The 15,620-nt window shown below is 34.3% G+C and overlaps 2 protein-coding genes across 3 annotated transcripts; one reads left to right on the forward strand and one right to left on the reverse strand.

The window, feature by feature from the left end:
* The first annotated feature begins 939 nt into the window (after positions 1-939).
* Positions 940-2,276, forward strand: LOC114191210 (eukaryotic translation initiation factor 2 subunit alpha homolog). The gene is made up of 4 exons (XM_028080388.2): positions 940-1,393; positions 1,506-1,562; positions 1,642-1,702; positions 2,203-2,276. Exons 1-4 carry the CDS (start codon positions 1,019-1,021, stop codon positions 2,274-2,276), a joined length of 567 nt encoding a protein of 188 aa, XP_027936189.1. The 5' UTR covers positions 940-1,018.
* A 2,923-nt stretch (positions 2,277-5,199) lies between these two features.
* Positions 5,200-13,644, reverse strand: LOC114192457 (Ypt/Rab-GAP domain of gyp1p superfamily protein). 2 transcript variants are annotated; one of them, XM_028082185.2, is made up of 12 exons: positions 13,454-13,644; positions 12,963-13,153; positions 12,578-12,673; positions 9,318-9,421; positions 8,340-8,518; positions 7,701-7,823; positions 7,519-7,607; positions 6,759-6,864; positions 6,305-6,402; positions 5,901-6,149; positions 5,744-5,827; positions 5,200-5,623 (listed from the first exon to the last, which is right to left on the reverse strand). In XM_028082185.2, exons 2-12 carry the CDS (start codon positions 13,086-13,088, stop codon positions 5,612-5,614), a joined length of 1,266 nt encoding a protein of 421 aa, XP_027937986.1. In that variant the 5' UTR covers positions 13,089-13,153; positions 13,454-13,644; the 3' UTR covers positions 5,200-5,611. The 2 variants fall into 2 exon arrangements, with proteins under 2 accessions (XP_027937986.1, XP_027937987.1); XM_028082186.2 differs by having other exon boundaries at positions 13,357-13,632.
* Positions 13,645-15,620: the final 1,976 nt, after the last annotated feature.

Below are 15,620 nucleotides of genomic sequence, written 5' to 3' on the forward strand. Positions count from 1 at the left end.
TGGATCTGGTGAGGCCTAGAGCCAGAGCGGGGCTAGTCTGAGAGAAAGTTTTATCAGAGTTTTTATGTTTTATGGTTTTGGAATAATTTTGTAAACTTTATGTTCCAGACTCAGATACTGTATCTAAATTTTATAAAGTATGGATTTTGGAATAATTTCGGATGTAATAAACGTTTTAATTTCCCTGTGTTTTTGGGAAATGGAATTATAATAAATGCAAAGCATCTTATTTTATTTTATTAAATTCGTAATATCCGGACGGGATGTTACATCACGCTTTCCTCATTTATTGCATGTGCTAAATGTGCAAAGCATGGCTAAGCTAGACATAATCTCGACCTAGGCTTTTGGAATTGGACTTGAATGGATCCAATTTCAAAAGTTAGGTAAGTTATGATCCAAACTACTTCCAGTAATTTTTACAATTTATTTAGAAAGCATGGCCTAACAATTGGCCCAATTTAAATTTATTCTAATGGACTAGAACAAGCCCATCAAATCTTGATATCTTCCTTGGCTCATCACTAGTGCAGAATTGGATTTCTACCTCGCCTTATAGGCCTCGGTTGGCCAGGAACCGAAGCCTATAATGGCGCGGTGGCAATTTTGCAATTATTGGCAACTTTTATGCCTCGGTTCCCCTACAACCCGAAGCCAAAACCAGTTATAGGCCTCGGTTGTAAAAAACCCGAAGCCAAAAGCCCTGTTAGGCCTCGGTTAAGAAGGCCCGAAGCCAAAAAGGATGCCCAAAATTTCAAAAATGCCATTCTCGTTTTGACTTATAGGCCTCGGTTGTGCGAATAGCCGGTGCCAAAAGTGGTTTTGGGGTTATATGCCTCGGTTCTAAATTGAACCGAGGCCATAGTGTTTAATTAGGGCTCAAAACCGCAGTCCCTTTCTTCCTCGTGCGCGCAGCTCCTCCATTTCTCTCTGCAGGTACTCTTTCTTCCCATTTCCATTTCCCACAGAGCTAAACGAAAACCCTGAGTCGGCGCTGAGAGAAAGAGAGTATCGAAGGATGGGTCCGAACCTAGAATGTCGTATGTACGAGGCGAGGTACCCGGAGGTGGACATGGCGGTGATGATACAGGTGAAGAACATCGCGGACATGGGCGCCTACGTGTCACTTCTGGAGTACAACAACATCGAGGGCATGATCTTGTTCTCGGAGCTCTCCCGCCGTCGGATTCGCAGCGTCAACAGCCTCATCAAGGTGGGGCGCATCGAGCCCGTCATGGTCCTCCGTGTCGACAAGGAAAAGGGTTACATCGATCTCAGCAAGCGTAGGGTCTCGGAAGAGGACATTCAGGCCTGCGAGGAGAGGTACAACAAGAGCAAGCTCGTCCACTCCATCATGCGCCACGTTGCCGAAACCCTCAACATCGATTTGGAGGTACTCACCAAAACCCCATTTTTTTTCTCTGTGCTCATCACTTCCTATACTACCATTGCACAGTTTCTCTTCTGCTTATTGAACTAAATTTGAAATGGCCTTTGTTGTGTAGGAGCTCTATGTTCACATTGGATGGCCTTTATATCGCAAATATGGTCATGCTTTTGAGGTGGGTAATTTTTCTTTTTTAATTGTTTGATGCTTTTCTGACTCTTGTAGTTACTGAATATGCTTCACTGTGTCTCCAGGCTTTCAAAATAATTGTCACTGATCCTGATTCTGTTTTGAATACGCTCACCCGTGAGATCGGTATCGAATTTAAAAAAAAAAAAAAGAAGAAGCCCATATGGCCTCGGTTGCAACCAAAACCGAGGCCAAAAGGGTATCGAATTTGAAAAAAAAAAAAAAGCTCATATGGCCTCGGGTGGCACAGAAAACCGAGGCCAAAAGGTGGGCTCTATGGCCTCGGGTTCGTCTGAACCGAGGCAGAAGGGCACTCTATGGCTTCGGTCCTTAACCGAGGCCAAAAGCTGTGCTCTTTTGGCCTCGCCCCAATATGCTTCGGTTCCCGAACCGGTGCAGAATATGATAAACAACCGCTGCCAAAGGCCCTTCCTGCACTGGTGCATGAAAATAACATTTGAAGCCCATTAGGCTCTTGAAGGTTTATCTCTTCTTATATCCTTCTTAGCATGCTTCTAGGGATTAGGCCTATGGTTTGGCCCAAGTCATCAAGAAGGCATATTCCCGATCCATCACATCCAAATACATATATTGGCCTTCATCTAGCTGCCATCTGTTTGTTGAAGGGACAATGGAGACGCCTTTGCAACCAGGTTGGAAAACGCCCATGCTGGACCGATACGACATGTTTGTAATGTAGTTGTTAAAGCCACACCTTCTCAATGCATGATGATTAACTCTGTGAAAATCTTGGTGAAAAGGCAAACACTCTTTTGATGTATGTTGATTTACTTTGTGTGAATCTTGTCGAAAAGGCTACCGAAGCCACACCTTCTTGGTGCATGATGTTTCGTCCATGTGAAAGCTGAAGAAACATCTTCTCAATGCATGATGATTCAATATGTGCGAAACGGTGGCAGATCTTCAACCAATATTTTGGGAGTGCCAAAATTTTGGTTGAATTACTCTTTTAATCCATTTTTTCGTCCAAAAATGTCAAGTTGGTTCTCTAGTTTTTTTAGTCTCAATTTGGTCCCGATTTTTAAAAATTGATACAATTTAGTCCTTTTCGTTAAATTTATTGAAGTGAGCAAGAATTTTTCATCAAAATTGACACTAGGATTATGTCAATTACACTAACAAAACAAATCATCCTTATTCACAACTTCAATTTTTATGAAAAAACCTAGATTTGATTCAAGAAATTTAATGAAAAATGATCAAATTGTATCATTTTTTCAAAATCGAGACTAAAAAACATTAGAAGACTAACTTAATATTTTTAATCAAAAATAAGAATTGAAAGAGTAATTCCAATTTTTTATATAAACTAATAAAACATTGTATTTAATTTGTTTTATGATAATAAAAAAAATAAAATGATAATCATTGTTATTATTATAATTATAAAATTAAATATAAATATTTTTTTTATAGTTTTATAATAATTAATTTTCATTTATAATAATTAATTTTTTAAAAAATAATCAAATAAAAAATGGTTAAATTAAGAAAATGGTCACTTAACATATGATATTAATAAAATAATTTTTTTTATTTAAAAAAACATTTAAAAGATAAAACAGAAAAATAAATATGGACAACAAAAAAAAAATTCTTTATATATAAATATAAATGTATAATTTTTTTTAGAATATCAAAATATGTAAAATATATTAAAAATATTTAATTTTTAAAAAAATATATTAAAAAATTATATAAATATTTTAAAAAAAAATTGGGGTCATGCCGCCTAATGATCCGCCACCGCCATTGCTGCCAAAGACTTGATACGTGATGACTTTGTGACCTTAGACATTGTGTGTAACAAGATAGCATCAAACCGGTAAATTCATTGCTAAACTTAATCTCTCTTATTTTCTTTTTAATACTTTCCACCTTAATTTGGATTATATATTTCTAACCTCTCATTATTGATATATTATCAACTTTGTGCAGTTCATATAGTTTTTCCAAGTTTAGATTGTCTACATAACACACCAACTAATCAATAAATTGTTTATGTATGATTTTTTTTTTAAGAACATGTTTTAATAATTACCTTCGAAAATCTTCATCTTACTTATACCAGATCAACTTACAATTTCCCAACCGCTACAAATGCATCGATTCATCCACATCCTTTTAGTATTTCAACCATAAATGGTTTTCAGTAACCAATATACATGTGTATATATATCTACACTAGAAAAATCTTCATAATTAGCCATCAAATAATAGTCATAATGACATGACTTATTACTGGGATTATAGATACATTTTAATCCAAAAGCTCATTTAAAATATCTGAAAATATTGTGATTCTTGTGAACCTGCACCAATGAGAGTTGAGGTTAATACTCTCTCACTTCTCTCTGTAAATGTCCTCACACCAAAATGTATACAGACCTCAAAGTTTTGCCACTTCAAATTTGAATATACTTTGTTAGATTATTTGCTTATAATAAAAAATAAATGGTTGGATTTGCAAGTAAATGAATAAACCCCATTCCAACATAACAAATTCCACAACTTTTGTGGTCCATCATTTGACATTTCCAAGTTCCCAAAAGAAATAAGATGTTGGAAAACACAAATATCTCACACTATACTTTCACAATCATATAATAGCAATTTTACGTTAAATATTTGACTTTTTAAAGCTAGGTAACGTGAATGCGAGTAACATAATTTTATGTTAGATCCTAACCACAAAGTAAGGACCTAACTAAGTCCAAGGTAAATTCTGGACATTTCTTTTAAGAAAATCATTTGGTTTTTGCTCAAACCAAAACATAAATACAAAAGTTTCCAATACAAAACTTTTAAGTAAATATTTGAGTTAATATTACAAAGAGTTTCTTTACATATTTTATTTAAAATTAAAATAATGAAAATAAAAAATATTTTTCAATATCCGTGGATAGGGTATAAAAGGTTCATCTGCATATATTTTTTCACAGAACCAAATTCTTTTAAACAATATTTTTTCACAGATAACCATCCCAGAATGATAGAAGATTTTTTTTTTTCAACAATATGATCATTTGTCATCCCTATAACTATACAATTATAAAAGATTCTATAATTTAGCCTGCATAATTGAACCGCATGAGGTTTTTTAGGTTTCAATTTAACCATCATTAATTTTCAAAATTCATGTTTAAAACAAATATTTTCAAGGGTTAGAGCTTTGAATGCATAACTGCAGAACATCTCAATCCTAGAGATCATTTTGAAAGGAGGTTTGTATAATGGGAAAAGATTTACAATAAAGAAGGTTTTTTCCCATTTAAAACAATGAATGATTTTCAGCTTGGCTTAGCTTTGTGTTATTGCTGCTTTCGGAGACAGTAACATCAACCAAGTTATATATATAATATTCAAGATTTCTTAGTCAAGTTTTGAAAACACTCTCATCCAAAAAGAGATTATGTCAATATTCCATCCACATCAAAAACTATTAATAAACTTCCACTTATTTTTAAAAAATATATACTTTACATAATTGCCAGATCTGATTTGACATATAATAAAACATGAAAGGCTCCCAACAAAGAATCCCACCAAATGAATAGATTTTCGTGTCCTCAAAAAACTAGCATTTCGATATTTAATACACATTAAAACTATAAATATACTTCCCTTTATTTTTTAAAATATATTAACAAATGACACTTTAGAAATATTTAACAAAAACAAAATTATAATATACAACTCACTAAAATTGACCTAGCTGTAGAGAATTTAAATAATTTACATCATATCCTAAATTCAAACTTCATTTCAACAAATAAACCAAATAAATGAATTTTGTATCTAAAGTTGAGGTTTTCTTGTTCTCTATACCTTGCAACATTTTCAAAGCATATGATTAGAAATGGGCAAAGCAGGGAACTTGCATGCCACCACTGAGAGAAGAAAAAAATGAAAGAAAATAATGGTCTGTGAAGAGCAAGTAAAACCTCAGAAGATCGTGTAACCATAGAAACCATCATATAGTTGCATGATGATGATCTATTCTTATCTCTGTCATCACTTCTTGGCCTGCATGGAAAAACTACCAACATTCACACCTCTTGGTTGGAAGCAAAACAATAAAATGATCGTGGCCTTAAGAGCTGATTTTTCTAAACACTGCCAGGGAAGACAAAGAATGGAACTTGCCTTGCTCAGGTATTTTTTCTGAATTTTCAGTGCTTCAGTGCATGCCTTTTTAGCATCAAGATTTGAGGTGATGTCACCTAAGATCTGAAGAGATATTTTCATGTGAGATATGCAACAACATTATGTATGAATCCATAAAGGGTCGAGAGAGAAGAACCTTGACAACGTCATCAACACCCTTGGCTTCGTTCAAAATCCGTCTATTCTTGATCTCAAGAACGCTTGCAACAAGAAAAACAGCCAGTGCACTATGTTCCTCTGTATGGCCAGTCTTCACATTTTTTCTCTCAAATTTTCCATATTGCTTCAAAACTTTGTCGTTTGCTGGTGAGGGATCTTTTGTTTTAGAATCTGGATCCTCATAATTTATGAAGATATTTGGGTTGTATTCCATGCCCCACATCAACTGGAAACAATCTATATTATGTCTCAACAATGAGCTATTAATGTGAAGTACTCTATCTCATCGAGAAATGCTGAGGAACCACAAAAATGGTACCTCTCAACTTTTAAAAGTGCATTTCTTGAGAAAAGTTATATTGTTGTTGGAACCATCCTTACCTCCCAAAGGTATAAAGTATCTGCAAAAGAAAATTCTCTTCGGAAAAGAACCATAAGCATGCGAAATGCAAAGAGATACTCTCCTCCATCTAAATCCTCTGCAAAATAAAAAGTGAAATTGAAATCAAAGAACAAAATTCTTGGTTCTTTCACATCCATATATAGAAGAATACTTCATCATGCAATGTCTCCCTTCATGAGAGGTCCCCTTAACTCCATTGACCATGAATTTTAATAACAATCAGACAGGTACTTCTACAATTTTCTGTTCTTATGCAATCTCGGAATATCATTGTCAAAGAAAAAAATATTTCAACAAACGTTTACTATCTTAAACTGAAAGGGTTTTGGATGCATTTGACGCTGAATCTGGTTCAAATATGAAGATAAAAGAATCTGATATATGAAACTATAACTCAGCACATTAGAAGCTTCCCAGACAAGTTTTACGTACCAAGGTGATGATGAAGCTTAGGATCAACTGTTTTTATTATCTGTGAGAGTGTAGCTAACTGAGATTGGACCCCCATTGAACTTGCACTGCACCTGAAGTTCTCTCTCTAAAATGAAAACAATAGCAAGAATGTAATTGCAAGTGAAAAATACATATTGAAAGCACAAGAAAACAAAATTGACAGCAAGAGATAAATATGCTAAATATTATCCAAGTGAATCAGAAACACTTCTTTATTTGAACTAGCTACAGTAATATGTTCAACTGCAGTATAGTCAATTGATTTTCCACATTTGAGAAAGGACTGGGTACAAACACTAATAAAATAATGAATAAGCCACTACTTTTTCTTAAGGAATCAGTTCCAATCCCAACAGTAGTGTGAGTCTGTGTTCCCGGACTTAGCATACACCACTTTGTGCAACAAAAATTTCAGGAAGTATCGAAATCATGTATGTGAAATGAATAGAACAGGAACGAAGTTAGAGAAATTACATCCTTTTCTAGTCTCAACTCACCAACTTTAACTAAAAGTACCAAATAAGTTGTGAGAATAGCATCCCTGAATACATGTACAAAAATGTAGAAAAACCAAAGCATGAAATGAACATCACTCCGATGGACAATTAGGCATGTGTTCTAACATTTTCTCAAGGCAGTATTCAGTAGATTGTAGTTTCTCATTATCGATTATCCAACCAAGAAATACATATAATTATCACTTTTAGGCAAATTTGTTGAAGCATTGTGTCTGTCTTACCATCCTTCGCATTGCACGGTCAAAGCACCAGTAGCAATCTGCTTCATTCTCAATAAGAATAATTATAGGTGAGCAAATATCATTCATTCCTACAAAGAAAATAACCCTTAGAGAACGTCTAAAACTTCTCAAAGCCATTTCAGTTCAACTCTTAAAATTGAGAACTATTTATAACAATTCACCTTGTACATAACCAATATCATTGTCCAACCAAGCATAAACTGATAGCACATCCCAAAGTTTTGCTTGATTATCTTCACTCTCATAAAAGACAAGTGCCCGATCTGTTCGAACAACATCCAGGCCTACAGTGCAAAAATAATCAATTGCTACCATGGCTGCTTGTTAGAACAAATTAATTATGAATAAACCACGAGCAGACAATTTTTAAGAAAAAATAACAGCATATGACCTTGTTCTGTGAACACCATGGAACAGATGCCATTGACATCACAAGCTCAAGGCACATATTATGCCTTAAATGGTATCCAAAATTTTCAGGTCGCTATTCCATTTTAATGACTTCTAAATTTGTTAAAAGTATAAACTATATGTTCAGGATATTTGTCTTATTAGCATGGAAAATTTACTTGCTAACTAATTGTGTGAAAAGTACTGATAAAATTGTGGCCTTACACCCACAAAAAGAGCACAACCCAAGCTTCTTTCACTGATCTATGAGACAATCAGAGTACAAAAAGGGTTCCCACTTTTCATGAATCCACAAATTTATGATACTAGCTTTTCAGGTAAATTAAGTCCAAGAAACAAAACTAAAACCGAACAGAATGGAGAAAGTATTTGCAGAAGCATTTACATACCGATCTGATGTAATAACTGCAACCACTGCAAAACTTTCTTGTCTAAAGTCTGGACAGTTACCAAAGAAGGATCTATTATCTGACCATCGTCATCAATGAGGGGTGTAGTAATAAATTTTCCAGAACCAATGACTGGGACCATCCTTTGACATTCAGCTTTCCACATATCATACTGCCCCCTGAGTAATAAATTTACAAAACATGTCATTCTGTTTATTTTCAATCAATACAAAGAAGTCACCCAGTCCCGAGTTACTATAGTCTAGATTATTTGGGAGATAAAGCAAACAAAACTAATCTTATTGTTCATATATTATGAGGCACCAAGGCCAAGGATTAATAGGAAGCATGGCATCCAAGAGGTAACAATTTTGGTCTCACAATTTTGATTAGAATAATAAACTATGAAGATTTGGCTAAGTGTTGTAACGGCAATGGTCACAGTAGCAGTAATAGTGGTGATAAATAAAACAAATGATAGGAAGCAGGTAGTCTATGTAGCACAGCTTCGGACATGTCACAAAACATGTGGACATGGAGAAAAAAAAAAGACACGGAGACATAGCAGCAAGGAATGGCATGTTGCTAGTGGCATTGTTCTCGGATCACAACTGAGAGTAGCAGTCATAGCCTTGGCTGCTCCTAAGCCTTTCTTCTCTTTTGTGCCAAACTGATAAAAAATACTTGAAAGCAGGAGTCAGCAAGAAGGCACTGCAGGAAGTGGCAATTGAAGTCTCGAGGAATTCAAGGATGACGGGTAAGTATAGTCCACTTATTTGATTTGTTTTCATTCCCAAATATGTTAGCTACAACCAAAGTGATAACACGATCCCTTTTCACAGGTTAAACAAGACAAAGTGAAAAGTGCACCACAACATCAATTGTCTTAGAAGCAACACCAATTCCATTCCTAATGAACAAAAGCCTGAATTCAGAAGATCACAGATTTTATAGAAAAACATTTAAAGGAAAATATACCTCCTGCGTTGCTTGAGCTCATTCCGTTCTTCAAGTGAACTATTAGGATCATAGCAACCTAGCAAGAACTCCCACACTTCCCCTTTGATTGAAGGATGGACACCCTAAATAATTTATATAAATAAGTACAGGCACAAATCAGAAGGAATAAAACTTGAACGATTATATGATACCTAATTTAACTTTGTTAGTGTACATTGCATGAAAATTATCAAGCACGTGAAATGGTCATCACAAATCATCATCTTATGGTGTATCTTTTATGGAGAGTGTCTAAAAGGCATTTCATTTGAAGAACAAGGAGGGGAGTGTCATCAACCAACTTATGCTCATAGGTATAAAACACATTAACCATTTTATACTTTGGCAACACTTCTAATAATGTTATTCTCAAGCAAGAGCCTTTGGGGGTTGAAGGATACACATGCCTTGGCCAGAAAAATGAATGATAACAACAAGGATAGAACTATAGCGATTAGGCATTTAGATTCTAAGTATTTCAAAAGGTTAAATGATCCAGTAGTTTGATTTTAGATGTTTTCAAGCCTTTACCAATCACTGTGTGTGTCTTTAGCTAATGAACAAATTAGCAAGAGGCATGTGCTCGCACATATGAGATCACAAGAAGTTGGCTCGAGGCAGTGTAAATCTGTCGATCTGCTTCGCTACCCTGTTCCTTTTTCCCATGATGATGGGCTTTGCAAACCTTTTTCTTTTGTATTAACTAATTTTTAAAAATTAATTTGAAGTTAACATGAGCCTTTTTTGGTATACTTTATTTGACTATGGAACTTGGTGGCCAGAGGTAGTTTTAAAACGTTCAAAAATCTCATCTAAAATAGTCTAACTAAATTATAAATTTCAATAATTGATCATCAGAAAAACCCTAATTTTCCAAATATACACACACAAACACACATCTCTCTCTCTCTCCCTCCCCTTCTTATGAGTTCCTAGGTCCAAAATGAAAACTCATACTATTTCGTTGACTCAACAATAGTTGAGATGAGCATATTAAGTCTTGGGGACTTGTGCATGGCACGTATAAAACATTGAAGACTGTACGAAGTCACATGTCTCAAGCTCTTTTTGTTTTTGACCAATTGAGTTTGTGCATGCGTGATCAGGTTTGCTGAGAATGATATTGGCCTAACTACTACAACAACTCTCATCATGCCAAAAACTAACTCTGCGATTTTTAAACTATTGAGTTAGGATTTAAGGCATATTAATGGTTTTATGCTTTTTGTAACATTTCTAACCAAAAAGTTAGGTTCTTTGAGGAGAGAGACAGAGGAGATTTGACACCAATAAACTATGAACAAACCTAGATAAGAGATCAAGATAACAGTTAAAACCCAAAATCTCAAGACAATAAGTTTGTGGGTATTTTCTCTTTATATATTAATCTTCTTGTCCATGTTTACCCAGGATGGAACTCAAGCGCACACTTGACTTAACAATAAGTTTTTATATTATTGGTACAGAGTGATTGAACTAGTGTTTTCAGAGTGATTGCAAATCCGAAAATAAACAGAGGCAGGAAGCTGAAAGTGTAAACCCTATACCACCTGACCTTTTTTTTTTTCACTTTCTCTCTTTTCACTGTTCTTATCTGGCACAGCAACACCCTAGGAGAGGAGAGCCCATCCCCTTTCCAGCCATCTTCTTCAACCCTACTCTAGAAAGGGTAAAAACTTCATTTTCACTAGGTCATTCCAAAAGAGTAAGTTTCCCTTCTCCTCTTTTCTTGGATCAAGAATCAATTCTCATGATAGTGAGGTGGTGGTTGTGCATGCGCTCTCAATATGTTTTCTAAGATTTTGAATTTGGGTTCTTTCTTGTGTTTGTTTAGAGCTTTCGTGTAATCTAACGATTAGGGGTTGTGGGAGATCAAGAGGAATTCCTAAATCAGGTAAGGGAAGCTAGTGTTGTTTTACTTTGTAGCGTTTTATTTCGAAATTAATGAATGCATGTTGATGAATTTGATATGTGATGAGTATGGTTGTTTTTGCTTGTATGGTTTGAAATTCTGCTCTTCGTAGCTGAATCCACAGGTTGTGGAAATATCCATTGGTTACCTGTGGAACCTGCTGTTTGAATTATGCTTCTCGTAGTTAAATCCACAGGTTGTAGGAATATCCACAGGTTACTTGTGGAACCTTTTGTTTGCTTTATTCACCTTTAACATGAAATTATGAAATATGATATGTGAATATGATGAATAAGTTGTGTATGATTGTTTAGTGTGAGGAACTCGGTGTGAGATCATGTTTCATGGAGAAGTGATGAGGTTATAAGTATAAAAGAGAATAAGTGGAATGGAATCAGAGAAGATGATTTGAATTGTTTGTTGTATAAGGATTGTGCTTCTAAGGAAGAAGTGTAATCCCCACTAGGAGTTTGTTATGCATTGACTAGGGATATGTGTTGATCACAAGCTATCCTATACTCTACTAGGTTTACAAACTCATATAAAGTGTAGTGACCTAGGCAGTCAGAGTTGAAGGAGGTTCTTATGGCGGGATTAGGGGTGGAACCACTAATCTGGCGATGCCATAAGTAACTTACCTTGTCAAGAGGTAATTGATTCATGTTGGTTAGGCCAAGTGCAGCCAGGGCCTTTGCCACAATCCACTTTTATGACAGATGCATAGCTTCTTATATCTGAGTCAATGCATAAATCCGGATAAACATCGTGTCTAGAAGTCATGGGTCTATGAATGTAGTCTAAACTGCAAAGTGTATGATTAAGAGTATTGTTTTGAATTTATTTGATTGTTATGATTTCTCAATTTTATCATTAGCTTACCCTTCTTTGTGTGTTGGTTATTATGTTAATTTTGCTATGATCGCTATCATGGCGTGAGCAGATAGGACTGCAGGTGGTGATGTGACTAACCAATAAGTCGATGGTCCGTAAAGGAAAGGATATTTTGGAAGTATGCATATAAGTATAAGAAATGATGTAATTACTTGTTTTCAAGTGTATTTTGAAAAACTTTTATAAACCTAAGTAGTTTTGAAAGATTGTGACTATGTAAGGACTGTAATTACACTATTATTATGGGGTTATATATGTCTCCCTTTAATTACATGGCCAGGTACTGTTTAATACTAAATTGTAGGAACACAAGGAAGTAGTATAATCAAATTTTTTGGGCCGTTACAGAAAGAAAGATAGTTATTACTCATTAATCGTTATAGATAGATTCCGCAACAACATTACATGCAGTGAGCAAGTAAACAATAGAAGTTACCCCTCGCTGAATTCGTCGTAGGACTTTTGCAATATCCAAGTGACCATCTGCAGAGAATGATGCTAGCCATCTTCTTTGACTTAGAGTTTTGCCAGCCTGTGGAAACAGAAAATGCAGTGTGTAAATCATAAGACTTTATTTTTCCTTTTCATATATAGCAAAATTCCTAAAACACCATCTATGTGGTATGCGTAGAAGAAAGAGAAGCACAAATTTCAATCTTCCGCTAGTATGAATGAGTGACACATCACATTCAAAAGGGGTACCAAGTGCACAATCATTCCAAATAAAATTAATTGAATTGGTGTGCATTAGTGATAAAAATAAAATGACCATGCACTAAGAAGTGTACCAAGAAAGCATTGGTTGAGAAGCAAAAGCTTACCCTTGGTTTAAAACGAGGGGCGGGAACATCTGCTTGGCATTCTGGTCTAATGGGGTAGAAAGCATTCAACTCAGTAGTTCCAGAACTCTTCATAAGAACCCCAAACAGTCCCCCACAACCAATCATCCACCAACGCCAAGCTCTTCAATTCAAACTATTCCCTTACTAGAGACCCATCACACCATCAATTTCTGTTCATTGAACAAACTCGACCCATCAAACAAAATTTAACTTTTTTTCTTCATCGAAGGAAAATAAAAAAAGAAGGGTCAAATCCACTTGGTACAGAATCTTTCGACAAAAAAACCAAGTCAGGTGCCTTAAACTTGTCAAATTGTTGGAAAAAACAAAAATATATAAAAAAACGTATCAAATCGTTTTTCATTGGTAATACCGATAACGTTTGGCCCGTCAAAGCAGCTCGTGGAAAACCCAGTTGGGGAAACGTTTGTGACGCAAATACAAAATCTGGGGCGAGGAAAAGGAAGTACCTTGGCAAGATTGAAAGTGATGTATGAACGCGATGAGGTGAAGGTTGTGGAAGGAAGGTGCGAGAGAAAAAGTGGAGAACGGAATGTGTCGCAGGAATCGAAGGAGAGAGAAAGATGGAAGGCAATGAGTGTTGAATAGGATAATTCGCCCAATGACCAATGATTGTTGAAGAGGAAAGGGAAGAGAAGACTATTAATATATATATCAACGGTTGTTTATTTATTTGGATATTTTGACCTTTGTTAACACAAAAAATTCATTAATATCACGGTATATTTGGAACATTTCTGTTCCACAGACTTACATTGTTTTTTTTTTTCTTTTCGTTAAAATATGCAATCGAACTCAAAGTTGAACTGCAATTGAATTGGAGTTTGAACTATATTTCAACTGAAAAGTAATTAGTGTATCGAAAGCATTGGTATTGCTTACGTTTTTCTTTTTTTAACTAAGATAAATGTCATGCTATATATTTTTTTATTGGTGGTGTACCACAGATTTATAAAATGTTTGTTTTGAATTGTTTAAATAAAAAATGTTCAATACATTAATTTTCTTAAGATTTTATGTAAAATTAACAAAAACTAGAAATTTCAGGTGGATAACTGTTTGCATCAGTTAAATATATTCATTATGTGGATTTGTGAGTGATATAATCGTTGTCTATATGTTTCGTTCATACTAAGTTCTTCCATGGCTTCCGTTTTTTTTTTTTGTCTTCAGCCTTCACTCTGAAAATGTTATTTCTTCTTCTTCCTTTCTACCTCATACTTCTGAAAATGCACTCTGGTAACAACAAGTTCTTGTCACCATGAAAGGTATAAAACTGACCAAATCCTTGGAAGGTCATGTTATCTCACCTATGGGCCTTCATCTTCAAACAACAACAACTTGAAGAACAAAAGTTTTCATCGCCTACATAGCTGCTGAGCATCAATGAGTCACAGAGTCATGAGAGAAGCCTTTCAGTCAAGAAAACCTAAATTGATCAAATCTGGAGAGTTTGAGCATTATGAGGAAATAGCTAAACCTAAAGAAACCTTCTTAGGAAGCCTTGCATAGAAGGAAAGTTCTGTTGCGGAACACTAAAGACTGAAGTCAAGTGTCAATTAATATTTTTTTAAAAAAAAAAAAATAGAGTGCTACTTTGTTTTAGGGAGATCTTCTCTTATACCTTTATCTTAGGATTTCTCTTCACTACAACATTTTAAAAGAGTTATGAGAGAGGTATAATAACTCTATATGCTTCTAGCAAGAATCATAAACATGAATAGTTAAACTCTCTTATATATTGAAGTTAGATGTAATCTATTTTAGTTCTCTGCTATTGTTTTATATATATCATTATTGTTATTTATGTGTTAATTGATAGAATCAGAATTATTTTCATGTAATTAACCTAATTGATTTCCTATGATTAGGTTTAGAATCATTCTCCTAAGATTAAACTAATTGATATCCTATAATTAAGTTATTAAATCGTCTGAATAATTACATACTTGATTTAGATCATATTTTGTATAAATACTTATCTTCAATGCATGACACATTCAAATCATCTTTCTTTTCTTACATTAATGACTTGGTTTATGCTCTGAATAACATTGGATATATTGGTTGATAGGTGAAATCCAATATCAATATGATTTCATATATTGGTTACTTTCAATCTTGTCTTACTTTGTTTTAAATTAAATCATTTATAACAATACCATCAAAATTGTTTTAGAACAACTTCATAGCAACTAATAACAAATTAAAGCTACTTAAGATTTTGGATAAGTTCCTTTGGATATGTCACTTATTTGGTAATACATACACTTGATAAAAGATAAAGAAAGAAGCCAAGATATAATCTGTTCATTTTGTTTATTTTAAACATGTTCCTTATGGAAGATATTGAAACAAAATGAGATGAATGCCAAAATTTTAATTATGTATATCTATACCTTTTACGAGAATAGAACTTAATTCAACATGTAAATTGTCTGATGTAAAAAAACACATTAAACATAAACAAGTTTTAAAGGCCGGTGTTGAGTAATATTATTTCAATGTGCTACTTGATCCAATTTATAAAAACAATTAGTGCTAATGTGAATTTAAGAATTGAAAACCAATTTTGTTCGTGAAAGATTAAGACCCTAAGAAAATAAGTCATTTTAA

Source organism: Vigna unguiculata, chromosome 7 (assembly GCF_037176805.1).
Source record: "Vigna unguiculata cultivar grain cowpea cultivar isolate G323 ecotype 2 chromosome 7, ASM3717680v1, whole genome shotgun sequence".
Lineage (NCBI taxonomy): Eukaryota > Viridiplantae > Streptophyta > Magnoliopsida > Fabales > Fabaceae > Vigna > Vigna unguiculata.

Bases quoted from the DNA above. Each gene is read 5' to 3' on its own strand.
- LOC114191210 (XM_028080388.2), top strand. From the start codon at position 1,019: ATGGGTCCGAACCTAGAATGTCGTATGTACGAGGCGAGGTACCCGGAG. The intron at 1,394-1,505 runs GTACTCACCAAA...TTTGTTGTGTAG, and splicing joins CCCTCAACATCGATTTGGAG to GAGCTCTATGTTCACATTGG. The intron at 1,703-2,202 runs GTATCGAATTTA...TGTTTGTTGAAG, and splicing joins TACGCTCACCCGTGAGATCG to GGACAATGGAGACGCCTTTG.
- LOC114192457 (XM_028082185.2), bottom strand. From the start codon at position 13,088: ATGATTGGTTGTGGGGGACTGTTTGGGGTTCTTATGAAGAGTTCTGGA. The intron at 9,422-12,577 runs GTAACTTCTATT...TAAATTATTTAG, and splicing joins TACGACGAATTCAGCGAGGG to GGTGTCCATCCTTCAATCAA. The intron at 6,150-6,304 runs GTAAGGATGGTT...GATTGTTTCCAG, and splicing joins ATACTTTATACCTTTGGGAG to TTGATGTGGGGCATGGAATA.